A 27,898-nucleotide genomic window follows, 5' to 3' on the forward strand; every position below is an offset into this window, starting at 1 on the left:
AATCGCCATGGTAACATCCTCAGTGCAGTCTTCAAAGAAAGCCCAGACTTTAACTGGCTGAGGACTCGGACCTCGTGCGTGATGTGCTGGTGCTGCTTAACCCACTGCTGGACGCTTGAGAGGTCATCCAAGTAATTATCTGGTCCTGTTCTTTTGGATCTGTGAGGGTTGTTGTCCTGGACAACATGGGCAGTATTGAGTGGGTTTTCTTGGGTGCTCCCCTGTGGCCTGTACGTGAACCGTCAGGGGAAACACCTCTTCCCTTGCCCCTCCCTCTTTCACCGGATTTCTTCCTCATTTCACTTATCCTTAAAGTACACGCTGACTGGCAGCAGTACAGTGGCAGTACAGAAATGCTATACAGTGGTGGGTGAGCGGTGTACCACTATTGTCAGCAGTGACACAGAGCACAATGCTATACAGTGGCGGGTGAGCGGTGTACTACTGTTCCCAGCAGACACAGAGTGGAAGTAAACACAATGCTATATAGTGTGGCTGAGCCGTGTACACAGAGTGGCATTAAACACAATGCTATATAGTCTGCTATATAGTCACCCCGAACAGGGTGATGTTCTGCAGAACCCGAACAGTGGCAAACACTGTTCGCCCAACACTACTGGGAGGGAACGCAGATTTTAGTACCTAAACACACGATACAACATGTTTTCCGGGGTCGGACTCTGAGGCACATACAGATGGTCCCGATCATCATCCTCATCATACAACTCTTCTCCTGAGTCTGACCCACCCACCACCTCTGCCACCCCAACATCCCCAGACACAGACCCCTCATCGTCCTCAACATTAACTTGGGATGCTGGCCTGAGCCAGACCTCCTCCTCCACATCAGGCCCCATCATCTCCTCAATGGCAGCCCTCATTAATCGCTCTGGCGACGGACTGATGGACACAACGTTCTCCTCCGGGGAGGGCTGCTGCTGACCACTGGCTGCTGGGGTGGATGTTATAGCTTGCGTGGGGCGTTGGCTGTTGCTGTTGTTGGGAGTGCTGCTCACAGCGGAGGTCTCTGGGGAACTCATGTTGAGCTCATATAGTGGTTGACGGTGAGTGGAGTATTACTGATCCCAGCAATATACACACTGACTGGCAGAGTACGCAATGCTATATAGTGTGGCTGAGCGGTGTACACAGAGTGGCAGTAAACACAATGCTATATAGTCTGGCTGAGCGAGCGGTGTACTACTGTTCCCAGCAGAATCAGAGTGGCAGTAAACAATGGTATATAGTCTGGCTGAGCGGTGTACATAGAGTGTCAGTAAACAATGGTATATAGTCTGGCTGAGCGAGCGGTGTACTACTGTTCCCAGCAGAATCAGAGTGGCAGTAAACAATGGTATATAGTCTGGCTGAGCGGTGTACATAGAGTGTCAGTAAACAATGGTATATAGTCTGGCTGAGCGAGCGGTGTACTACTGTTCCCAGCAGAATCAGAGTGGCAGTAAACAATGGTATATAGTCTGGCTGAGCGGTGTACACAGAGTGTCAGTAAACAATGGTATATAGTCTGGCTGAGCGGTGTACACACAATGCTATATAGTCTGCTATATAGTGTCAGTAAACAATGGTATATAGTCTGGCTGAGCGGTGTACACAGAGTGTCAGTAAACAATGGTATATAGTCTGGCTGAGCGAGCGGTGTACTACTGTTCCCAGCAGAATCAGAGTGGCAGTAAACAATGGTATATAGTCTGGCTGAGCGGTGTACACAGAGTGTCAGTAAACAATGGTATATAGTGTGGCTGAGTGGTGTACACAGAGTGTCAGTAAACAATGGTATATAGTCTGGCTGAGCGGTGTACACAGAGTGGCAGTAAACACAATGCTATATACTCTGGCTGAGCGAGCGGTGTACTACTGTTCCCAGCAGACACAGAACAGTAAACAGAATGCTATATAGTGTGGCTGAGCGAGCGGTGTACCACTATTCCCAGCAGACACAGAACAGTGAACAGAATGCTATATAGTGTGGCTGAGCGAGCGGTGTACCACTATTCCCAGCAGACACAGAACAGTAAACAGAATGCTATATAGTGTGGCTGAGCGAGCGGTGTACCACTATTCCAAGCAGACACAGAACAGTGAACAGAATGCTATATAGTGTGGCTGAGCGAGCGGTGTACCACTATTCCCAGCAGACACAGAGTGGCAGTAAACAGAATGCTATATAGTGTGGCTGAGCGAGGTACACAGAGTGGCAGTAAACAGAATGCTATATAGTGTGGCTGAGCGAGCGGTGTACCACTATTCCCAGCAGACACAGAACAGTGAACAGAATGCTATATAGTGTGGCTGAGCGAGCGGTGTACCACTATTCCCAGCAGACACAGAACAGTGAACAGAATGCTATATAGTGTGGATGAGCGAGCGGTGTACCACTATTCCCAGCAGACACAGAACAGTAAACAGAATGCTATATAGTGTGGCTGAGCGAGCGGTGTACCACTATTCCCAGCAGACACAGAACAGTGAACAGAATGCTATATAGTGTGGCTGAGCGAGCGGTGTACCACTATTCCCAGCAGACACAGAACAGTGAACAGAATGCTATATAGTGTGGCTGAGCGAGCGGTGTACTACTGTTCCCAGCAGACACAGAACAGTACACAGAATGCTATATAGTGTGGCTGAACGAGCGGTGTACTACTGTTCCCAGCAGACACAGAACAGTACACAGAATGCTATATAGTGTGGCTGAACGAGCGGTGTACCACTATTCCAAGCAGACACAGAACAGTGAACAGAATGCTATATAGTGTGGCTGAGCGAGCGGTGTACCACTATTCCCAGCAGACACAGAGTGGCAGTAAACAGAATGCTATATAGTGTGGCTGAGCGAGGTACACAGAGTGGCAGTAAACAGAATGCTATATAGTGTGGCTGTGCAAGCGGTGTACTACTATTCCCAGCAGACACAGAGTGGCAGTAAACAGAATGCTATATAGTGTGGCTGAGCGAGGTACACAGAGTGGCAGTAAACAGAATGCTGAGCGAGCGGTGTACTACTATTCCCAGCAGCGACACACAATGACTGGGGGGGACCCTGGCTAGCGTGGCTGGAGCGCGAACTACCCTGCCTGCCTACCCAAAGCTAAACCCACAGACAAATGGCGGAGATATGACGTGGTTCGGGTATTTATTTACCCGAACCACGTGACAGTTCGGCCAATCAGAGCGCGTTCGGGTCCGAACCACGTGACCCGTTCGGCCAATCACAGCGCTAGCCGAACGTTCGGGGAACGTTCGGCCATGCGCTCTTAGTTCGGCCATATGGCCGAACGGTTTGGCCGAGCACCGTCAGGTGTTCGGCCGAACTCGAACATCACCCGAACAGGGTGATGTTCTGCAGAACCCGAACAGTGGCGAACACTGTTCGCCCAACACTAGTGAGGGGGTGAACATGCAAGGTAAAAGGCCTAGCTCAATAGCGAGGCAATAGGAGCTAAATCAGATTATGGGCTTGCCTAATGAGGGGAGTTTTGTGGTTACATTTAAAGATTCTAAGGGACAGGGAGTGCTGAATAGATGGTGGAAGAGAGTACTACAGGAGTGGTGAAGTATGTGAGAAGTTCTGAACGGGTAGATAAGTGGAAAAGTTTGTTTCCAGAGTGGAGATGACATTTTCAGCAGTATTTTGGAGAGACGTTCAGTAATGTATAAAGCTGCATTATAGACAGACAGCTGAGAAAATGGCATAGAGGAGCAGCGTTTGAGGAGTAAGACAGAAGTAGAATGAGTTGTGCAGGTGAGATTAACATAGGTGGGAGTGGTGCCAATCAGTTCCCTGGTAGGTTACACAGGAGTGTGTTACAGTAATTTATGCAGGAAATAACACTAGCAACTGGACTGTGTCTAGTGCAAGAAAAGGGTGAGTTCTCTATTTGTTTTAGTTGACGACAACCAAAGGCAGTTATTATTAATGTGAGGTTTGAAGGATAAAACAGAATCAAAAGTTATTCCTAAGAAAAGAACTTGAGAAACTGAGGCTATTGGTGTAGCATTGATACTGCATTATTTCAGGAAGGGGAATAGACTCAGAAGACAGAAGAAGAACATGGAGGCAAAACATGACAACCTTTAGGTAATATCAACCCTCCATTGATAACTTGAAAAAGAAGTATAGAGAGAGGGATGCGCTAGAACTCCCATGAAATCCTCCTCAGACGTGACACCCTTTGCCAAAGACAAACACATCTCACCCTATGGTCCACAGGGGCAATAGGAAATAAGTAAGTCACAGCGTTTTTTTGGTGTTAAAGCAGGGTTTGGAAGCAGCAAGGCTCCTGCACAGTCTTTGCAGTCAGTAAGCAATAAGCTTAAGGCCCCTTTTACACTTGCCTTGCTATTGTGCACATACAAGAACTACATTTCTTTCATATTAGAATATAAAATATTTTTGTACTGTGTACCTGTCACTCACAATAGGCTGTAAAATTCTTACAGATTTTAGAGTACTCCGTCTCCTCATGAATTTTCTTTACTTTCGAAAGCAGTAACTGAATAGCAGTTGCTCAGTCCAAATACCAAAACAATGTGCAAACAAGCAAATTGTATACATCCTTTCCAAGTAGTGTTTTGTAAACAATGAAGGAAATACTGAAAACCCCCCATAAGGAGATGGACTACAGTAAATCCTGTCAGATCTGTAAGATTTTAACTGCCTATTGTAAGCTACAGCAACATAGGAAAAAGATAAATGTATAGTGCATTTCAATATGGGAGAAACGTACTTGATATAAGTATGTGTACGCATATTCTAATTTTACAATTTTTCACAACAGTGGTTCTCCAATTTAGTGCTAGTGTGGTGTTAGCAGGGCAAGGTACTGGGATGTTGACAAACTCCTGCAGGCATAGCTGTCTGCTGCAGCTTTATGTAAATACTGACACACTGATTTCCCAGTGGAATGTACTTGCATTATTGGAACTGGAGTACTCTCCTAGATTACTGAAAAAAAAAGTACAATTATCTTTCAAAGCAAAATATTTTTGGGTCCCTGTGTTTTCAGTGGTTAACAGATGTCACTGATAATTATTTTCTCAGTGTGTGCGGTGATCTTTCACAGTCTTGCGCTGATTCATTTCTGGAAGGAAGCTTCAGCACACAGAAGGCTCTGGACTACATTTTCTACTGTCATTTTTTAATGAGCATCTCCTGGATTAAACTCGTAGCACATCCACCCACGCAGCACACAGGGAGGCTGGGAGTTTGGCAGGCAGAATCCACCAAGGACGTTCTGCCTGTCTGTAGATTTTTACTCTCCCTCAGCTGCCATCACTCCTAAACCTGGAACAAGGTGGCAGCTCAAAGGGGGTAGATGTGACGAGCACTCACAGCAACAAGGGGTGGGGGGACATCGAGGATGTTGTGAAGATTTAGCCAAAACAAATGATTAACTCAGCTGAATGCACTAGCGCAAATCAAAAACATAGTTGAGCGTATGCAAACAGACAAGGGGCACTAAGCGAAAATGACTAATCGGCAGGAATCACTCCATGTCTGACTAAAAAGTAAAGGCGCCCATTTATGTCGATCGGAAATCAGATCCGAACTGTTAGAAATAATCGGTTTGACCCTTCTGACAGGAAAATGTATACCAGGAATTAAGCTCCTTCCACACAAGCTGCTCCCCAGTGGCCATTAGTCACTATGAGACAGGCCACACTGCCCGCGGTGTGACGCAATATGTGGCAGAAGTGGTTCCAATGACGCAGAAGTGTTGCAGACTCTGCAGTGCATTGCCAAGCAGTATAGCATGGCAGGCATTTGCATTGGAGTTTATAGCACTGCAGCAATCTATTTTGTTTGTTGCTGTGGCAGTGCAGTGCAGTGCGCATGCATTGATCGGCATGCACCTCAGCAGCGAGCATGTCTCTGTTCATGGGGCGGAGCTATGCATGTTACCCTGTCGGCACACTATGGCGCAGGGTAATATGTGGGGAAATGTTGCAGTGCGATTGTCGCAGGACAATCACACCGCACCATGGGCTTGATTCACTAAACCGTGATAACTCATATCACGGCCTCGCTAGCATTTTCGTGCGCAATCGCGAATTTTCACGTGCAAATCGCAATTGCCAAAATTCGCGATTGCTTGCAAAAACGCGCTCAAAAACGCTAGCACTGCTGTGATATGAGTTGTCATGGTTTAGTGAATCAAGCCCCACATGTGAAACTAGCCTCAAGGCACAATATTTTCCTCAGATGCGATTATTCAGGATTTCCAAGAGCATAAGAAATTGGAAGGTAATTATCCCGTGTTCCCGTAAATGGGTTCAATAAGTCACTTTCTCTCTTCAGATACAATCATACAAGCACTCCTATATACAAAGTTATGTATTCTAATCGATCATAGAATTGTTTTTGTTGATTTTCACCACACTACTGCATGGATTTCTGTACAATTCAATCTGATCGAATAATCACATATGTGAAAAATACTATACAGTTAACAGACACCTTAACCTTTTGAGGACCGCTGGCGTAAATCCTACACCACCCTTGTGGCCACCTAACTCTGATGCAGCGTAGGATTTACGCCACCCGCCGTTTCCGCTCCCGATGCGATCGTGCACACCTGAGAGGGGAGATTAAGCTGTCACATGACAGCTGACATCTTCCTTCAGTGATCAGAAGCCATCGCGTATGGCTTCTGATCATGTGATCACTACGATTGCCGGCGGATCATAATGATCCCTGTTACTGATGTGGCGGTGGGGGGGGAAGAAGAGGATCCACTCGCCTTCCTGCCGTTCCCACGATGATCGGCGCTCCCCTCCGCTCTAGCCAGCATCCATGCTTGCCCTGACGTGAGGGCCGGGTCCCGGCTTGATGACATCATCAAGCCATGACCCGGAACTGAGCAGCAGTACGAGCAGGGATGCCGGCAAGAGCGGAGGAGTCCACTCCAGCTCATCGCTGGAGCCTGGGAGGTTAGTAAATATTGCTGGCTACAGGGGGGACATCTCGCTACATGGGGGACACACAGCCAGCACACACCACACGCCACACTGAGGATCTGACTGCCTGACACCCCCAAAAGGCCCCCCCCCTCCCGCATGCAAATTCACCTGGTCCTTAAGGGGGGAGTTAGGAAGCCGGTCCCCAATAGGTTAAAGGGACCCTAAGTAGGCACTGTGAGTATGCATGTAAGCATACCCATGGCTATTGCCTCTAATACATTTAACCATAGACCCTGAACAAGCCTGCAGCAGATCAGCTGTTTGACATTATTGTCAGATCTGTCAAGATTAGCTGTGTTATTGAGTGTGTTATTGAGACACTACTGCAGCCAAATACATTAGCAGTGCTGCTAGGCAACTGGTATTGTTTAACAGGAAATAAAAATGGCAGCCTAAATATTCTTCTCACTTCAGTTGTCCTTTAAGAGGAGACACTTACCGGCCCCTTAGGTTAGCACTCCTGCTCCCGGGTTGGCCACTATCAATTACATGGGATCCAGTGACTCTGCTGAAAGTCACGCTGTGAACCGGAATAGGAAGCCTGCGAGTCTTCTCTGCTCATGTGCAGGCTTCCGCCAACCCCCGCCCGTAAACTCCAATATAATGCCTGGCAGAGGGAGGGGGAAGAAGCCAGGAAGCCTGCACATGTGCAGATTACCTCTTCCAGGTAACAGTGGAACTTTCAACAGAGTCACCAGATCCCATGTAATGGATAGTGGCCAGCCCGGGAGAAGGAGTGCTTACCGGTAAGTGTCACCGCCTAACCAAATAGCAGTGGGTATGCTTATATGCATACCCACGGCATCTGCTCAAGGTCCCTTTAGGCCCCGTTCACACTTGCGTTTTGGCAAATAAACAGACCGGATCCTGATCGGATCCTGACCTGATCCTGATCAGAACCGTACGGTTCCGATCCGGATCCGGTCTGTTTGTATCAGGCATGCATCAGGCTGCCATCCGGATCCGTGGGCAAAAAATAGCGAAATTAAAAAAAATAAATGTTGGGGTCAGCAGAAGGTGCACCTGGTGCACGTGTAGAATCAGGTTCCTCCGCTGTAGGCCTCACCTCCACATTCTGCCAAACAGCTCCAGCACGTCTGTCACTGCTGCTCCACTCCAGACATGCTTGGCCCATGTGTCCCCATCCGAAATGGCCGCTTGCATACGCATAGGAAGTGGGGTAGAACGTCAGGTTTTTGTAGGCAGTGTGTTCTGTGCCTTCCGTTCCCCATTGGTTTCTGTGTTCCTGATGGTGCTGTCAGGCTCAGGTCCGGCTCCGGTCCGGGTGCGTGGGCCGGAGATCCGGACCCAAAAAATAGCGCATGTTGGAAAAGAGTCCGTATCCGATCTGGCTCTGTACTGTACGGAAGGGACACGTGTGAACGTCCGCATAGACTTTACCTTGCTATGCGGAACGTACGTTCCGTTTGTACAGTATGCGGTCCGGATCAGATCCGGAAAATCCGGATAGCAAACGCTAATGTGAACCGGGCCTAAAGGAAAAACTATCAAACCAAGTGTTCTAAAATGACAATGTACAAATAATGTCTAAGTAGCTATGTAAACATTTTCCTACTTTTCATGTTAAATATCAGAGGCAAAAGCTTTAATTCATTGTGTGTAGGATTTAGCTCTGTTAGGACAAATCATTCTCAAAGATGGTGTCTGTTTCAATGCACAGCCAGTGTATTTTTTTTTCATATCAGACTAGAGTATTTTTCTCTGAAAGCAAAAAAAAAAGTATGAAAAGCTGTGGTGTCACAGACAATTCCAAATGTTTACAACAAGTTACATTTCCTCTGCTCTCTTCAGACACTTCAATCAGAGACACAGGACACAGGACTTTCTCTCACACACAGGGTTAACAGATGCACTGTGAGGGAATTCCCCCTCCGCTCATGGCTCACTCTGCCGTCAGATTAGAGTAGACTGTCGTCAATTTAGAGTGAAAGGAATTAGATACAGTAAACAAAAGAAATAAGCAAGAGAATTGTATTCATCATTATTTATCAGCACTTCAGGAACTCGCTCAATCCCAGGTTAAAAAAACATGTTAATCGATAGTGTTCCTTTAAGTATGCATCAAGGCATATTACACTCCATCACCCCATAGTATACTTGGTAATTAAAAGCAGAAGGAACTCTGACAGATCAGCTCCAGGATCAAAGGCAGAGCAGTTTGGTTTCCACAACAACACAATAGTGCAACCATTTAGGTAAAAGTCTGCTTCACACCACTCTTCAAATGCAACTTCCTTTATTGGGACAAGCCTAAATGCAGCAGCTCATAGTTCCTCCCGTTTACATGTCCTTTATCATAACTAAATGACGTACACTCTCACAAAGAGTGGAAAAGGTGTAATGTAAGTAAAAAATAAATTTTCATTTCAATCCACAACCAGTTATGTTAAATAAACAAATCAATTTATGGCTGGCAAAATAATTATTAAAATTATTTTCCCAGCCATAGGTTAGCCAAACTTAGTATCTAAACTATTCTAAATACTATGTATCTCAAACACAACTTTTTCTCTCATAGCAACACTGAAACTGATCATGACCACTATATTTCAGGCAGTCTTCCTGTACTTCCTGTAAATATCTCCACTGATATGTCACACCAAGTTTGTAGATCAAATCTTGCTCACAAGACAGGTTACATGGAATTGCAACCAACAATACAGGCCCGCTCTGTTTCCGGTGCCCGTAACGGGCCTCAATCGGTTACATTCCTGATAGATTCTGACAATTAAAGGGTGGAGGTGCCCAAAACAAATAAAATAAGCTAAACACAGTTTAAAAAGAGAGGCATTGTTGGCTTGCCTCCTTAGAGGACACAAACTAAAATAATCATGGTCAATATTTTCAACTTTATTCCACAGAAATAGGGACAATGCATTTTGTTGGTTTATACCGCTATCTCAGGTCAATCCAGATAATGTGCCAGGTTTGCTAAGGTTGAGCACATCTATTCTTAAAAAGAAGGGTTCAGTTATGTTGCCACTTTTGTTTTGGAGTCAGATCACCTAATTTGTTGTGGGAATAGAGCTCCTGACACAGATGATGTGGATATGTTTTCAGGACCGGTTCTAGCTACAATGGAGCAAAAGTAACTCGGGGCAGCACAGTACTCTATGCTCTGGACTTCTATTCTTCCTCATTCCCTACAGGCATGTATAGGGTCACCATAGCTGGAGGGGGGGAGACACCTTGGGGGGGGGGGGGGGGGCATACAAGCTATGGGGCTATGGGACAATTGCTACCTTTGCCTCTATGGAAGCACCAACCCTGTATGTTTTAGAGCCACATCTCCTCTTCTGGCAGCCCTGTCACTTTTTAAGCAAAGGGGCCACATTATTTTTTTCTGCTTTCTACAGAGATTAGTACATCAGCATCATGAAAAAGCTGCTCAAGTTACAGCCTCTGAGCAAGCCACAGCATGTGGCCAGCCTGGAATGTTTCTTTGAATTTTCTTGGCAGTAAGCAGAGGTACCACCTGTAATGTGTGCACAAGGTACCAGCAAAGTTTTTCATCAACCTCATTGAGCATCATGTGGTGAACCCAGATTGGAATAATCTGCCTGCTGAAGGTGCAATTTCACTGCTATTTGCATGAATTTTAAACAAACACAATCCTTTTTATATGTAAAAAATATCAGTGTGAACTTACCCTTGAAATGCCCACAATCTGTTCATCAGGGAGCAGGCTAATGTGCACGAAACATGACTCAAAGTTTCCATCCTCTTTCCTCTCCAGCAGATCTTTCCCTTGTATTAACATCACATGCAATGTGTTGGAATGCACATCGTAGTCCATGGTCACTTCCACCTGCCCCACCGTGAAGTCCTGGCCAAAGTTGTTCCCAATAGAAGAGATGGAGCTGAGAGAGTCCGTGGAGACAGATTTCCTTAACATCCCATAAGGCGTCATCTCCATGTCCCTGTTGATCAATTCTATAGGGCCAAATTCATTCATGGTTTCATAGGTGTCATTGAGATTTGCCATGTTGTTCGCAGAATTCCCATGGACAGGTCTCTGCAAAGATGAAGAAATATCCCATTATAAAATAGCTACAGCAAACAGGTAAATATGGTGCACAGTTATAATGCCAGCCTACTCTGCGATATGTATTTATTGCTAAGTTGTCTCCATTTTACCAGTTAACACTGTTTTCATAGTTTCAAAGCAGCAGGAACATTGCTGCCGTGTGATTTAGCGATGTGCGCCATTTCCTCTGCTGTATTGTGGTCCTGTAATTGACAGACAAGAGTCACAGGGCCATATCAAATTCAAGGTGGTAAGTAGCTTGCAGATGCGAGCTACTGATCACCTTGCCATCCCGTGAGGATTACTGGCAAGTAGCACAATCTAATTTCATTTAATTTCATTGTGGGAATAACTTTTACATGTATTTATTTTCTGTTACACTTTTAGTAGGTTAATGCACACTCGTCAATATATAGTCAGAATATTTGTATCTGGGTCATAATTATCTCAACTATATTGAGCTTCCCAATTCTGTATAAAATGATCAGGAATTTCAATATAGAAGAATGGAAGGATGGGGGTGGGACCGAGAGCTAACACTAATATAGTGTAGTATATTTTTAGAATCTGTGATTAGTAATATTTAGACATATATTCACAAAAGTGGTCAATGCATTAGTCGACCAACTGATGTGCAGATGGGGGGAATAAACCCACCTCATTTGGGTAAAAACTGTCGCTATCTGTGGGATGGGATGGAGATCAACAGTGAAATAAGAAGAATACCGAGGCACCAACGGATATAAAATAATTAAAAACGCTTTAAAAAGAGGTAGAGGTGGACTCACCTCAAAAATGTTAGTTACACAAATATGCAACAGTTCTTTTGTTCTTATATTCAAAAAAAAAGAACAAGACATGCTCAAAACTGCGCCGAGCTCCGACAGTCGTTTGATCAGATACTTTCTCACGAAGAAGCAGCCAAGAAACGATTGGCAATTTTGAGCATCCCTTGTTATTCTTTTTTTTTTTTTTTTAACTTAACGTGAACCTGAACTGAGTAAAATGGTTTAAAATAAACACATGCTGTACCCAGGCCTGGATTTACATCACAGGAGCCTATAGGCACAGATGTCCTGGCACCCTAGACTTCACCCTCTATGAACCTACAAACCCCTGCAGAACCGCACCACATGTGTGCTGGCTGTCCCAGCTGTCACTTCTCCCTTACTTCCCTTGCCCGTCATAGGTAGCTAAAGGTGTCCCTTAGCAATAGGTAGCCAGAGGTACCGCAGTATTAAGTAGCTAGAGGTGCCCCTGACTGAAAGAGATCTCGTCAGTGGAAATCCCAGAACAAGGGGAGCAACCTCTCATTTATGCTTTGCTTGGGACTCTGCATAGGGAAGGAGGGAGGGAGGCACTAAGGTAGGGGAGTGAGCCACCTTTTCATTTGCAGGCGCCTGTAGGCACGTGCCTACAGTGCCTTATGGTAAATTCGGCCCTGGATGTACCTGCAAATGAATATTAAATAGCTCACCATTTTCTTCTAACGCTTCCTTCCATTTCTGACAACATCTTGTCAAGTCTCAGAAAGCTGAAGCCTTAACTGACAGCAACTATATCAGTTATAAATGAAATATAAGTTATAAACAAACAACTGATGTGCAAGGTAACGTCCATGTTCCCTATGGCTGAAACTATATTACTGGTTAACTGTGCAAGCAGCGATCTTATGAGCATGAGCATGGAAAAGTGAAACATAAAAACAGGCTCATAGGTACTATCTGAACCATAGGTAGAGGTTAAATCTAAATAGAAACATAGGTAGAATTCTGTATATTCAGTCTCCGCAGGTGGGAGTGTAAGAAGTGATGGATCAAATACTTGTGGTAGAGGATCTCCTATTAGCATTAGTGAACCATGGTTTGGCCGGAGACTTTGGGCTCTATTCATAAAAAAATTTGTGCCGTAAAAACTTGTGGAGGGAAAATACTGCATCGGTATTTTAGACTTCTGGGTGGGCATTCATAAAAATGTTGGCAGCTGGGATAGCAGAGCGGAGATCTCCCGCTGAAGGCTGGCAGTAAGCTGTCGGAAGGCATGCGGAAACACTTAAGCTGGCAGAGTCCCTCCGTGCACTGCTCTCTCTGGGATGTCTGTCCCATTCACTTGTAAGTAATCCGCAGGCTTCTCGCTACATCAGAGAAAGCGGTATTTCCCGTCCACATACCGCTTCCTCTAATCTTTATGAATGGCCATTTTGTTACTTTTTTCTAGATAAATCTAGAAAAACACTGCAGAAGGCGGAAATTTCTCGCTCTGCTGGGGGATTGTAGATTTTCATGCGGAAATACCTTTTATGAATGTCCACTTTGCTAAATGGTCGGGAAAGTCCGCTGTTTTGAGCGGAAAACTTGCGGTAAAGTTTTATGAATAGAGCCCTTTATATACAGAGTTTCTCTTTATGGAGAATTTCTCTTAGAGAGAAATAGAGCCATTACTGGAAGCACAAGTTTCAGTAGAACATTTTGTGTATCTTCTAGAATGCCAGAGCGCAATTTATCAGAGCATATGTTCAGACAGGCTGACTATAGCCCAGAAAAAACAGTAGCTATTGTTATGAAAACATTCTAACAGTACATTAAACAATGGTCCTGGGACATATTGCCTCATTTTCGAGGTATTAAGGGAGGTAGAGCAATATTTGGGCTCGGGCCATCTGAGTAGGTGCGAGCAGCGTCACCCATCGCATGCTCTTATCAGCCAATTGCAGGCCTAGGATGCGATGTGTGACTGGTGCGCCCCTGCTGGGTGATGTCAAAGTTAACTCTTTGAGGGCTAGTATAAAAAAGCCAAACCTGAGCTGCAGAGCTCACTTCTAGTCACTTCCTATAACTTCCTTTAACTTCCTGTGTCTGTATGCTGTACATAGGCTTCTATGCCGTAGTGCCTGTACTAGTGCAACATAGTATCGATGTTTTTAAGAGGAACCTGAGTTATAAGGAATAGCTCAAGAGCCAGGAAACGCAAGTTTGTGTTCAGATTCATGCTTTGCTGAGGTAACGAAGATAAGATTGCTGATGCAAACGCCTGTATGACTTCATTTGCCTAATAAATTCCTAAATCTTGAGGTGTCTGGAGTCTACTTTTGAGATGAGATATCTGCCGGCTGTGAGAATGTCATATCGATGTGCGCAGCTATAAGCTGCTGGTGCCAAACAGAGGGTGTGTTGTTGCCCATAGCAACCAACAAATTACATTTTTACAAACTGCTGAGTGCTGACCTTGAAGCTGTTATGGGGTCAACACCATTTTTAAAATGGAGGAAGGAAAATTCCATTGATCACAGTGGACAAACAAACGCAGGAAAGGAGAGAGAGATTGGAAAGCAGGAGCTAAGTATGATGTGTGTATGATTATTTTCACTTTTATTTTTCCGTTCAGGCTTACAAAACAAAAGAACCGTTGCATATTTTTCATTCTTTTTTGTGCCATATGCTGTGTAAGATGGAATTCACTGTCACTATTCATTTTATTTGCTTTCAGGTGCTGGCTTTAAATGCCACAATTCTCTTATGGCCCATACTCACTTTTGTCACCTCAACACGCGGCGCGCGCGTGTTGCGGCGACAGGTCGCCCGTGAGTATGGGCCGCGCGCACCCCGAACTGTCGCCCGCAACGGGCACGCACCCCGAACTGTCGCCCGCCGCTGATGTCGCCAGGCGATTGAAAAGTTCAATCGCCTGGCGACAGTCGCCGCCGCAACTCCGCCGCAGCTGTCGCTAGTCTGCGTGAGTACGCGGACTAGCGACAGCAACCTCCATTGAGGTATGAAGAGCTTCCGGCGGAGGGAGGAGGAACGTCGGCGACAGCTTCCGTCATGCCGCTGGTCCCTCTTCCGCGTGTGTACGCGGAGGGACCTGGCGAGGAGCTGTCGCCGGCCTGTCGCCCACACGCTCACGTGTGCTGGCGACAGGCAACATTTGCTGCCCGTGAGTATGGGCCATTAAGCTTAGAATTAATGGTGCATGTAACCAGGCCTGTTACCATTTGAATTCGGAATTTACGATGTCTCTTCATCACTAGAGTCTCCTTTATGTCATGTTGAGGATTCTATTGATCTTATCAATTTAGATAGGATGCCTGGGAAAGCCTCCTCAGTAACAGTTAAGGCATCTAATTACATGTATGTTTGCTAAAGAATGTTTCTCCTCTGTATGTCAGTGTATATAAGCTGTGTTTTTCAGTTTTGGTCATGAACCAGTCCAACGAAGGCTTTTTATAAGTCGAAAGCTCACTGTTTATCCATCTCTAAGTTAGCCAATAAATGGTATCATCCTGATTCAAAACTTCATATTTTTGTGAATAACATTTATGAGGTAAGTCCACTACCACCCAGAGCAGGATTAAGGCTAAATGGGGCCCTAAGCAAAGTAACTGATTTGGGCCCCCCATCATGTCGTATTAGAATTAGAAGATGCAGCTGCACAGCAACATGCTGCACACACCGGGGCAGCCGAGCTACTGGTTGCTATGGACAACAGCCCGCTTTCCTCTGTGGGTGCACAATGCAGGGAATAGCAGCGGCAAAATGCAGAGTGAGAGATGAATGGCTGGGACATTTGCACTCGGGGGCTGGGGCACCCCTGTGAAAAGGGCGCCAGATATCACAGCAGCAGCACTTTCCCCCTGCATCTCCAGCCTGGCAATAGCAGAAAGCTTTGGACACGGCCAAACCAGAAGCCGTTCCCCAGACAGAATTACATAACCACCCCCACCACCGAATAACCGATTTCCTCCCAAACTAGACAGCCACCATGCAGCCTCCATCCCAGTGAATATGATAGTCCAGCAGAGAAGGCAGCCGCAGCGGGGGAGAATGACAGCACCAGATGACTCAGATTCACCTATTGTGATCCAAGCAATAGAGGTCCCGTTATCCGGAGCCCATCTGTCTCCTCTAGAGTGCTGCCGCTCTGTTACTACTACTATTACTACTTCCTACTTCCTTTCTGATCTGAGAATCAGGAAGTTCAGAGCGAGTGGCTGCACTGTAGAAGAGACAGATGGGTTTCAGATGACGGGATCTCTATCGCTTGGATCATGGATAGGTGAGTGAGAGTTTGCCATCTGCTACTATCATTCTTGCTGCAGCTGTGGTTCTCTGTGGGAAGGGAGGGAGGAGTGGGCAGCGGCAGGGCGCACAGTAGCAGGAGGGGGATCTAGGAGGAGAGCCTGGCTCTGAAGACAATCAGCAGCGCACGACATCATTTGACAAGACAAGACAAATAACATTTATATCGTGCTTTTTTCCTGGCGGACTCAAAGCACCAGAGCTGCAGCCACTAGGAAGCGCCCTATAGGCAGTAGCAGTGTTAGAGAGAGTTGCCTAAGGTCTCCTACTGAATAGGTGCTGGCTTACTGAACAGGCAGAGCCGAGATTCGAACCCTGGTCTCCTGTGTCAGAGGCAGAGCCCTTAAAGGGACTCCGAGCAGTGCCTGTGGGTATGCCTTTAAGCATACCCACAACTAATTAATTACATCCTCACACCTACCAGCATGATGTTTGTAATTATATCCCCCTGGGTTCCTTATATTTCATTGCATTGTGCTGAATCGATCTGCCGACTTTGGAGAAAAGTCGTCCTGTGTAATACAATGTAACTATGGAAAGATGCATATCATTTTGAAGCTCTTTTTCTCCTATTTCCAATGATAGATAAACTGCCACCCTACGCCTTTTAGTTTTCGCTATTTTCGCGATCGAAATTGCTGTGGCCGCGATTTCGATCGAAAATAGTGAAAACTAAAAGGCATAGGGCGGCGGTTTATATATAATTGGAAAGAGGAGAAAGAGAGCTTTAAAATGATATGCATCTTTCCATAGTTACTGCACTGCTCAGAGTCCCTTTAACCATTATACCATCCAGCCACCGCTGACAGGATGGCAAGGGCTGGTTTATGTGCTGATGGAGCCCCTTTGAATCTGAATGGGGCCCCAAGCGACTGCTTTTGTTGCCTGGTCGGTAATCCGGCCCTGCTACCACCTCTTTTTAAAGCATTTTAAATTATGTTATATCTGTAACGATACTACCTGCTCCTCGCTCCTGCGGAGACGCATCCTCTTCCGGCTTGCGCTCCACGGACTCTTCCTCCTCTGCTAGCGTGCGTTCCAAGGGGCGCACGCCGTACGCCAGGGGGCGGCGCGCGTTCCGAAGGTGACGTCACCAGGTCATCTTTAGCCTTCCGGGAACGCCGCGCCACGCCAGTTATAGCGTCTGCTAGGCTAGCTAGGTAGCTGTTCGTGAAGCTAAGTTAGTGAGTGTTATAGCTTGTGTATCTATATTGCCTTCTGTGTACCGACCTGATTTCCGCCTGACTATCCGTTTGCCTGATCCCTGTATCTATATTGCCTTCTGTGTACCGACCTGATTTCCGCCTGACTATCCGTTTGCCTGATCCCTGTATCTATATTGCCTTCTGTGTACCGACCTGATTTCCGCCTGACTATCCGTTTGCCTGATCCCTGTATCTATATTGCCTTCTGTGTACCGACCTGATTTCCGCCTGACTATCCGTTTGCCTGATCCCTGTATCTATATTGCCTTCTGTGTACCGACCTGATTTCCGCCTGACTATCCGTTTGCCTGATCCCTGTATCTATATTGCCTTCTGTGTACCGACCTGATTTCCGCCTGACTACCCGCTTGCCTGGTCCCAGTACCCGTGCCGACTCCAGTACTGGGTGGGAATATTCCTGAGTCCTGTCCTCCTGAGCCTCGGGCCCTCACCACGCACGGCCTGGCCGAGGCGGACTCTGGGAGCTAGGTTACAGTCTGCATTAACACCTTTGTCTATACACTTCTGAATAAACTTGTGCATCCCTGTTAACCCCTTCCTGCTGTCACCGGTGCGAGCCCCACGCCCCAACTGCCCGTTACATTATAACTGGCCTCAAAAAAATTATGGAGGACCTTCAACGTCAGATTGACGCCCTGGCCGAGGCTATGAAAGGCCTTGCGGATATGGTCACTCCACTAGTTCAAGCACAGGTCCAAGCACAGGCCGAAGCCCAGGCCCAAGCACAGGCCCAGGCGCAGGCCCAAGCACAGGCCCAGGCGCAGGCTCAAGCACAGGCCCCGGCGCAGGTCGCTGTTATTCCTGCTGATGCCCCTCCACTGGGGGTAGGGGCGCCCGATCCTCCGGTAGATCCGGCTGCACCTCCTCCTCCTGTAGGTGCAATAACGGAACCGAAACTCCCTCTCCCAGAGAAGTTTTCTGGCAATCGCAACACTTTCAGTAACTTCAAAAACTCCTGTCTGATGTACTTTTTTGTGAGGCCAAGATCATCTGGCTCAGAGATCCAGAAAGTTGCACTAGTGATCTCTCTGTTGCAGGGGGACCCGCAGGCGTGGGCCTTTAGTCTTCCCCAGGGACATCCTGCACTCTCATCTGTGGAAGGGTTCTTTGAGGCCATGGGAGTCTTATATTCTGACCCTGACGCCACCTCCACCGCTTCTCAGAAATTGCGTGGGTTGAGGCAGGGAAGGAATACTGCGGAGGTTTACGCCGCAGAATTCAGGCGGTGGTCCGTTGACACCCGCTGGAACGACCCAGCCTTACTGGACCAGTTCATCCACGGACTGGCGGACCAGGTGAAGGATCTCCTGGTCAACTTTCCACCCCCAGCTTCCTTAGATGAAGCGATAACCCTGGCCATTAGGGGGGACCGTCGCCTCCGACAGCGTCGCCAGGAGAGGTCGGCCGGTGCCACCCCTTTGCTCACTGTATCCCCTCCTGCTGCTGCTGCAACGGAGGAAGAACCCATGCAAATCGGAGCTTCTAAGCTCACGGTAGCGGAGAGAACCAGGAGGCGGTCTCAGGGACTTTGCCTTTATTGTGGGGGAACGGGACATTTTGTGCGAAATTGTCCAGAAAAGAAGTCGGGAAATGCCAATGCCTAGGGGAGTCAGAGGGAGCTTTCTTGGGCAGGAAGAATTTTCCTCTTAGTACCCAACGTTTTCTTGTTCCGGTCTACCTGGACTGGCAGGGGCAGGCATTCTCAGGGCAGGCGTTCATCGACAGTGGAGCCGCCGGCAATTTCCTGGACCTTGCGGTAGCCAAACGTCTGAATATCCCTGCCATCCAGCTAGATAGACGGGTTCAAGTCACTGCCATTGACGACTCTCCGATACAACTGGGACAGCCCATGGCAGTAACTCCGGAGTTGCACCTCACGATTGGAGCACTGCACTCAGAGGGGATTACCTTTTACCTATTGAACATGCCATCCACCCCCATGGTGTTAGGGTTGCCATGGCTAAGACAACACAACCCGGTACTGGATTGGCAAACAGGTCAACTGGTAAAGTGGTCGGGCTTTTGTCAAAATAATTGTATTGCTGCCCTGCCGGTCCGCAGCGCGCAGGTGCAGACTTTGCCTATCCCAGAGCCGTATGGCATGTTTTCTGATGTATTCTCTCCTTGTGCGGCGGATGAGCTGCCTCCGCACCGCTCTTACGATTGCCCCATAGATCTCCTCCCGGGGACTATGCCTCCCCGGGGTCGCTTGTTCAACCTCTCTGCCCCTGAGAGGACAGCGATGAGGACTTACATCAGAGAGAACTTGCAGAAGGGGTTCATCAGGCCCTCTAATTCCCCTGCGGGGGCTGGATTTTTTTTCGTGGAAAAAAAGGATGGGGGCCTCAGGCCCTGTATTGATTACAGGGGACTGAATAAAATAACCATAAAAAATCGGTACCCTCTGCCGTTGATTGACGACCTCTTCGGGCAAATCGCTGGGGCGCGAATTTTCACCAAATTGGACTTGCGGGGGGCATACAACCTCATCCGGATTCGCCAGGGGGATGAGTGGAAGACGGCCTTCAATACTCATGAGGGGCATTACGAGTATTTGGTCATGCCCTTCGGGCTCTGTAACGCCCCGGCCGTCTTCCAGGAGTTCGTCAACGACGTCTTGCGGGACTTCTTGGGGAAGTTCGTCATCGTCTATCTTGACGATATCCTAGTGTTTTCCCCATCTTTGTCAGTCCACCGGGAACAGGTCCGGGCAGTTCTTCGCAAGTTGAGGGAGCATCACTTATATGCCAAGTTAGAGAAGTGCACCTTTGAGGTCAATCAAGTGCCCTTCCTGGGCTACATTATTTCCAGCGCAGGCCTGACTATGGATCCAGCCAAAGTCTCTGCAGTGGTAAATTGGCCACAACCCACCAACTTGAAATCTCTGCAGCGGTTTCTGGGGTTCGCCAATTTTTATAGGAGATTTATTAAGGGATTCTCCGTCCAGGTGGCCCCTCTCACTGAACTAACTAAAAGGGGGGCAGATCCTACCCAGTGGACTCCCCAGGCTTGTCAGGCCTTCAGGGTTTTGAAGGAGGCTTTCTGTTCGGCCCCGCTTCTGGTACATCCGGATACGACACGTCCCTTTGTGGTAGAGGTTGACGCATCTGAACTGGGGGTAGGGGCGGTCCTCTCCCAATATTCAGGTTCCCCGGAAAAGTTGCATCCCTGCGCCTACTTCTCTAGGAAATTCTCACCAGCGGAGCAAAATTACGACATTGGCAATCGCGAGTTGCTGGGCATTAAATGGGCTTTCGAGGAATGGAGGCACTGGCTGGAGGGCGCCGATCTCCCGGTTACCGTTTTCACAGACCACAAAAATTTAGAATACCTTGAGTCTGCCAAAAGATTAAACCCCAGACAAGCCCGGTGGGCCCTGTTCTTCACCAGATTTAAGTTTACCATCACCTACAAGCCCGGCCCGAAGAATGTCAAGGCGGACGCTCTGTCCCGCTATTTCTGTCCGAATCCCCCTCGCGCTCAAAGTCCCGAACCCATTTTGCCCGCCCGCTGCTTTGTCGCCGCCACGACAACGCTCAGCTCCACTGGGGACCTAGTGGAGAGTTTGTTTCATCACCAGGATGAGGTTCCCTCGGGGAAACCACCAGGGCTTCTGTATGTTCCTCCACAGTTGAGGTTGCAGGTTCTGCAACACTTTCATGAGAGTAAGACGGCAGGACATCCGGGTCAAGCCAGAACTCGGGAACTGTTGACACGCCTGGTGTGGTGGCCTTCTTTACCGCGAGATACGCGGGCCTTCGTCAGAGCATGCCCAATCTGCGCCCGCAACAAGACTCCTAGGACAGCCCCCAGAGGTTCTCTCCTTCCTCTGCCCATCCCATTCAAACCATGGACCGATGTGTCCATGGATTTTATAGTGGATTTACCCCCGTCGGAGGGATACACGGTGATTTGGGTGGTCGTGGACCGCTTCAGCAAAATGTCTCACTTTATTCCGCTGACCAAGTTGCCATCAGCCAAAGAGTTGGCCGACCTCTTCGTCACTCACGTGTTCAGGCTCCATGGTATTCCAGAACGGGTGGTCTCGGATCGGGGGGTGCAATTTGTGTCCAAGTTTTGGAGGTCTTTCTGCTCTCGTCTGGGAATGGAGCTGGCGTTTTCATCAGGATTCCATCCTGAATCCAACGGCCAGACCGAGAGGGTAAACCAATCCCTGGAGCAATACCTGCGTTGCTTTGTCTCCCACAACCAGGAACAGTGGGCCGAATATCTCCCATTTGCAGAATTTGCCCACAATAACGGGGTGAGTTCATCCACGGGCAGATCCCCTTTTCAGGTAGTCAATGGCCTCGACCCCAGGTTCTCGCTTCTGGTAGGTCCACCCTCCAACTTACCTGTCTTAGAAGAAAGATTACAACATATGATGGACATATGGAAGGAAACTGAAAGGAATTTGCAGGTTGCCACGCAGAAACAGAAATCTGCCTTCGACAGGCGCAGAACACCGGAAACGGTGTTCTCACCAGGGGACCTAGTTTGGGTATCGACGAGGCATATTCCCTTGCGTCAACCAACGCCAAAACTGGGGCCCAGATTTATAGGTCCCTTTCCGGTACTAAAAAGGTTGAATAGGGTGGCATACAAGGTGAAATTGCCAGGGTCCATGAGAATCGGGAATTCTTTCCACGTGTCGCTTCTCAAACCGGCTGATCCCTCCCAGCTTTCTGCTGCCCCCCCTCCTCCAGTCACGGTTCAAGGGGAAACCGAGTACGAGGTGGATAAGATATTAGATTCCAGGAAATTCAGGAATTCATTGCAATATCTTCTCGAGTGGAAGGGTTACGGGCCAGAGGAGAGGTGTTGGGTCCCGGCTCGACGGGTACATGCTCCTGAATTAATCCAGGAATTTCACGCTAACTTCCCGGACAAACCGGGGTTAGAGTGCCCGGAGGTCACTCCTCAGGGGGGGGGTACTGTAACGATACTACCTGCTCCTCGCTCCTGCGGAGACGCATCCTCTTCCGGCTTGCGCTCCACGGACTCTTCCTCCTCTGCTAGCGTGCGTTCCAAGGGGCGCACGCCGTACGCCAGGGGGCGGCGCGCGTTCCGAAGGTGACGTCACCAGGTCATCTTTAGCCTTCCGGGAACGCCGCGCCACGCCAGTTATAGCGTCTGCTAGGCTAGCTAGGTAGCTGTTCGTGAAGCTAAGTTAGTGAGTGTTATAGCTTGTGTATCTATATTGCCTTCTGTGTACCGACCTGATTTCCGCCTGACTATCCGTTTGCCTGATCCCTGTATCTATATTGCCTTCTGTGTACCGACCTGATTTCCGCCTGACTATCCGTTTGCCTGATCCCTGTATCTATATTGCCTTCTGTGTACCGACCTGATTTCCGCCTGACTATCCGTTTGCCTGATCCCTGTATCTATATTGCCTTCTGTGTACCGACCTGATTTCCGCCTGACTATCCGTTTGCCTGATCCCTGTATCTATATTGCCTTCTGTGTACCGACCTGATTTCCGCCTGACTATCCGTTTGCCTGATCCCTGTATCTATATTGCCTTCTGTGTACCGACCTGATTTCCGCCTGACTACCCGCTTGCCTGGTCCCAGTACCCGTGCCGACTCCAGTACTGGGTGGAAATATTCCTGAGTCCTGTCCTCCTGAGCCTCGGGCCCTCACCACGCACGGCCTGGCCGAGGCGGACTCTGGGAGCTAGGTTACAGTCTGCATAAACACCTTTGTCTATACACTTCTGAATAAACTTGTGCATCCCTGTTAACCCCTTCCTGCTGTCACCGGTGCGAGCCCCACGCCCCAACTGCCCGTTACAATATCCTTTGGCGCCACTGGATTCTTCTTATTAGGGATTTCAATATAGTAGAGGTGCAAATTAAAGTGTTTGCAAGGGTTTCTGACCTTTTCATGGATCTTTGGTCAAATATATACACAGAGGATATTGCCTGTGCATGTAGGCTTCAGACTGACTGTCAAGGAACTGGCAATATTGCTTTGTTCGTCTCATAGTAATAAAGCTTGTCTTGTGTTCATTACATTCTTAATCCTGGAGAAACGGAGGGCTCAGCTGTGTGCTCCTGATAGCAGGTGACAGGTGCACTTTACAGTCTAATTGCTTTTTAAATCCCATACAAACAAGATATTTCTAAGAATTGAATTCGTCAGAAAATAGGATATGAATGCATCTCCCAGCTTAATTACTTAGTCCTAGATATTCTTCAACTGATCGTACGTAGCAGAGTCATTTGGAGGTAAAGCTGCGGCCGTGCCACAGAAATAATTGCTGTATGACAGCCATGTTATGGAGATGATACGGCGGAAAAGGCTCTTGTGCTGGATTCTAATACTGACATTCTAATGAAGAGTATCGACTGACACTCAGAACAAGCCATTATTGTAATAGAATAGCAAAGCATGCACACAGATCCTCACCTGAAAGACAAATGAGATTTCATTTCAGTGGGTCCCCACGTGGTGTATGCATGTAACAAGGGCCTAAGCTTCATTGTATGCAATACCTACACCTGTAGCTATTAACTATCGATATACGGTAAGAAACTTACGGTCATTTTTCCTGTCCTGGGGGCACAATGGAGGCGAATCAGGTCAACTGAAGACCGCGATCGGCATGTGTCTATTAGACGCCTGTGTTTACTTTTAGTAATTTTGCGCCCAAGTGCGGCTAGTAGCCAATCAGCTTCGACATAGTAATCAATGGTTGTAGCCGAAAGGCACTTAAAAAAGGTTAAGATTAGGCAATATTTAGAGTTAGACGCCTAATGGGAATTAGGGTAAGGCATGAGGTGCGGGGGTAGGGTTAGGCACTTATAGCGGAAGGGCTAAAGTTAGAATAGTTGCCACTCCCCGAAAGTGCATAGTAAAATATCGATAATTTAAACTAACAATATTTTACCACATGGTGTTGCTGGCATATTTACGCAGCATGTAGGAATAAGGCTGGATTAACACTGTACTGGATAAAAAAACTAATCCCATAAAAGTTGGCCAGTTTTCTGTTTAAATTGATCAGTTTGTTACCTTGGGCATCAGTTTTTCATCCTGTTTTCCACTACGTTTTAATATCTAGCCGCTTGGTATACGTACTGCCATGTTCCTCTTCTGCCGCTGTCCCGTCGGTCCCTACACTCTAGAAAAGTTGGTATACCAATCTAAGCCCCATCAGAAGCATCATGCTCCCATTGGTTTGCAAAAGACCAATGGAAATCCTCCCTGAGCATCAGTGAACCAATGAGAATCCTCCCAGGTGAGGGCTGATTCCCATTGGTCTATTGTAATTATTGGGAGCCTGATGGGGCTCTGGGATATAGGGTATGGGGTATACCAGCGTTTCTTCCATGAAGGGGCACAATTGGACGGTGGCAACAGTGGGAGTGGACCCCATTGAACAGTGACAGGTGAGTATTTTCCAAAACAGAAGTGGCGAGCAGTCTAGTGAGAAAGGACACTAACCGTTCTTATAGGCTCGCACTAATTTTGTCAGCCTCTGCTTTGTCTGGCCAATACGTAATTATCGCACAGGACTCAAAGTTGCATTCCATTTGACGGAACCGACCAAGCAGATCTGTTCCAAGATGGAGTGATGGGAACGGATGCTATTGCTTTGCATAGGAACATTTGGTTATTTTTCATTCCGCTAGATGGAACGTTTATAGTGCCAGTGTGAATGGGGCCTAAGCACACCCATATGAGTAACATTTGGAAGCTATGCAAGTCACCTTTCCCAGTCACTCACTGACTGTGAAGCATGTGAAAACATTCAGAGGAGATCAGACTAAGGTCTAGTGTACACCAAAGTCACAATACAAATTGCTAGCACATAGCGATTTGCGAGTGCGATTTTGTGAAGCAATTAGAAAAGTAAATTAAAAAATAAATTAGCGTTTTTGCTCATTCATTCAAGCTGAATCGCTTCAAAAAATGCTACCTGCAGCGAGTTTGTGAAAGAATTGCTTTTCTCTAAGGAAGTGTGGAGATACACTTTAAGAGTTTAGCATTTAAAATTCAACCATCAGCCCTTCCAAAAAAAAGAAAGAAAGAAAAGCAATGAATATAGAAGACTTGAGACAGATGGTGATGATGTAAAAGCAACTCAGTTTAGATGCATATGACTACACCTTACCACATGAGTCCCTGTAATTAATTCAGAGTGTTTACTCATACATACTTATGATCTTATCATATCTTTGTGTGTCTGTGTGTCTTAGTGGATAGCACGCTCGCCTTGCAGCGCTGGCGCTGGGTCCCCGGTTCAAACCCTAGCCAGGGCACTATATGCACGGAGTTTGTATGTACTCCCCGTGTCCACGTGGGTTTCCTCTGGGCACTCCGCTTTCTTCCTACATCCCAAAAAACACATACATAAGTTAATTGGCTTCCCACTAAATTGGCTCTAGATCAGTGGTTCTCAATCTGGGGTTCGCGGACCCCTGGGGGTACATCGGCAGCTTTCAGGGGGTCCCCCAGGGGCCGCAGACAAAATGGCGGATCTCGCCCACAGGAGAGAACTGTCGGGCACGGCAGGCAGTGTCGGTGGGGTGCAGCAACTTACTTATCCCCGTTCCTGTGTGGACTCCTGTCACCGGGCTCTCCTCCTGTACAGGCTCTCTTCCTATCGCCACCTAGCGTCCTGTCGCCATGGTTACCCGGCAGCCGCTCATGACGACAGAGTTGCTGCCGGAAGTAGCCATAGCGGGAAGACGCGGGGAGAGGAGGAGAGTCCGGCGAGAGGAGGAGAGCCCAGCGAGAGGAGTCTGTGTGGGAACGGGGCAACGTAAGATTATACTGGGGCACTACCTGGCTATCTGTACTGGGGCACTACCTAGCTATCTATACTGGGGCACTACCTGGCTATCTGCTCTGGGGCACTACCTTGCTATCTATACTGGGGCACTACCTAGCTATCTACACTGGGGCACTACCTGGCTATCTACACTAGGGCACTACCTGGCTATCTATACTGGGGCACTGCCTGACTATATATACTGGGGCACTACCTGGCTATCTATACTGGGACACTACCTGGCTATCCATACTGGAGCACCACCTGGCTATCTATACTGGGGCACCACCTGGCTATCTATACTGGGGCACTACCAGGCTATCTGTACTGGGGCACTGCCCGGCTATCTACACTGGGGCACTACCTGGCTATCTACACTGGGGCACTACCTAGCTATCAACACTAGCGCACTACCTGGATATCTACACTGGCGCACTACCTGGATATCTACACTGGCGCACTACCTGGCTATCTACACTGGGGCACTACCTGGCTATCTACACTGGGGCACTACCTAGCTATCAACACTGGGGCACTACCTGGCTCTCTACACTGGGGCACTACCTGGCTATCTACACTGGGGCACTGCCTGGCTATCTATACTGGGGCACTGCCTGGCTATCTACACTGGGGCACTACCTGGCTATCTACACTGGGGCATTGGGCACTGCCTGGCTATCTATACTGGTGCACTACCTGGCTATCTACACTGGGGCACTACCTGGCTATCTACACTGGGGCACTATCAGGCTATCTACACTGGGGCACTGCCTGGCTATCTACACTGGGGCACAACCTGGCTATCTACACTGGGGCACTACCTGGCTATCTACACTGGGGCACTACCTGGCTATCTACACTGGGGCACTATCAGGCTATCTACACTGGGGCACTACCTGGCTATCTACACTGGGGGACTACCTGGCTATCTACACTGGGGCACTACCTGGCTATCTATACTGGGGCTAGTATTGCTAGTATTTGGCTTCACCCCATCATGTAATTGCCACGCCCACTTCGCACGCCGCTTTTTCCGGTAGGGGTTACATTTGCCTAGGGATCACTCACAAAGAGGTACACATGCTAAAAAGGTTGAGAACCACTCCTCTAGACTATGATACCTACGCTACACGATACATACATAAGCATATGACTATGGTAAAGATTAGGTGGTGAACCCCTCTCAGGGACAGTTATGCGACAAGATAATAAACTCTATACAGCGCTGCGGAAGATGTTGGTGCTATATAAATACTAAATAATTAGTTAAGGATGTTCTGCCTGTTCAGTAAGCCAGCACCTATTCAGTAGGAGACCTTGGGCAAGTCTCCCTAACACTGCTACTGCCTATAGAGCGCGTCCTAGTGGCTGCAGCTCTGGCGCTGAGTCGGCCAGGAGAAAAGCGTGATATAAATGTTCTGTGTTTGTTTGTTGTTTGTTGTCTGTTTAATAAACAGACCATGGATAAGGATATACCATGGACTGGTGCACAGATCCTATATTTTATATGGTGACTGGATGTTTTTGATTACCGCGGAGCACAGTTCTGAATACCTGAATAACCCTTTGCCTCTGCCATCTGCATTTAATGCCAGCTAAGGACCTTTTTTTGCTTAGACGATTCGACTTCTTCTCTAATACTTTATGCATATACAGTATATACAGTATATGTATATAAATATATGGATTTTAGTGACAAGAAATAGAATCTATGACCTCATTGCTGTGTTCAAGCCTTACAGCATATCTGACAACAGGGGGGGAAGAACCTTTTCAAGTAGGACAT

General features: G+C 47.7%; 1 protein-coding gene across 4 annotated transcripts in view; it reads right to left on the minus strand.

Moving 5' to 3' along the window:
• The window catches only part of SYT12 (synaptotagmin 12), a 176,898-nt gene that overhangs the window by 85,735 nt on the left and 63,265 nt on the right, over window positions 1-27,898 (minus strand). For all 4 annotated transcript variants that reach the window (XR_011024860.1, XR_011024859.1, XR_011024858.1 and 1 more), the window contains one exon: window positions 10,652-11,017. Coding sequence is in view for 1 of the 4 variants with exons in the window: in XM_068261003.1 (XP_068117104.1) it covers window positions 10,652-11,017 (366 nt within the window). In the remaining 3 variants the exon portion in view is untranslated. The remainder of the gene's footprint in view (window positions 1-10,651; window positions 11,018-27,898) is intronic.

This window comes from Hyperolius riggenbachi, chromosome 11 (genome assembly GCF_040937935.1).
Source record: "Hyperolius riggenbachi isolate aHypRig1 chromosome 11, aHypRig1.pri, whole genome shotgun sequence".
Classification (NCBI taxonomy): domain Eukaryota; kingdom Metazoa; phylum Chordata; class Amphibia; order Anura; family Hyperoliidae; genus Hyperolius; species Hyperolius riggenbachi.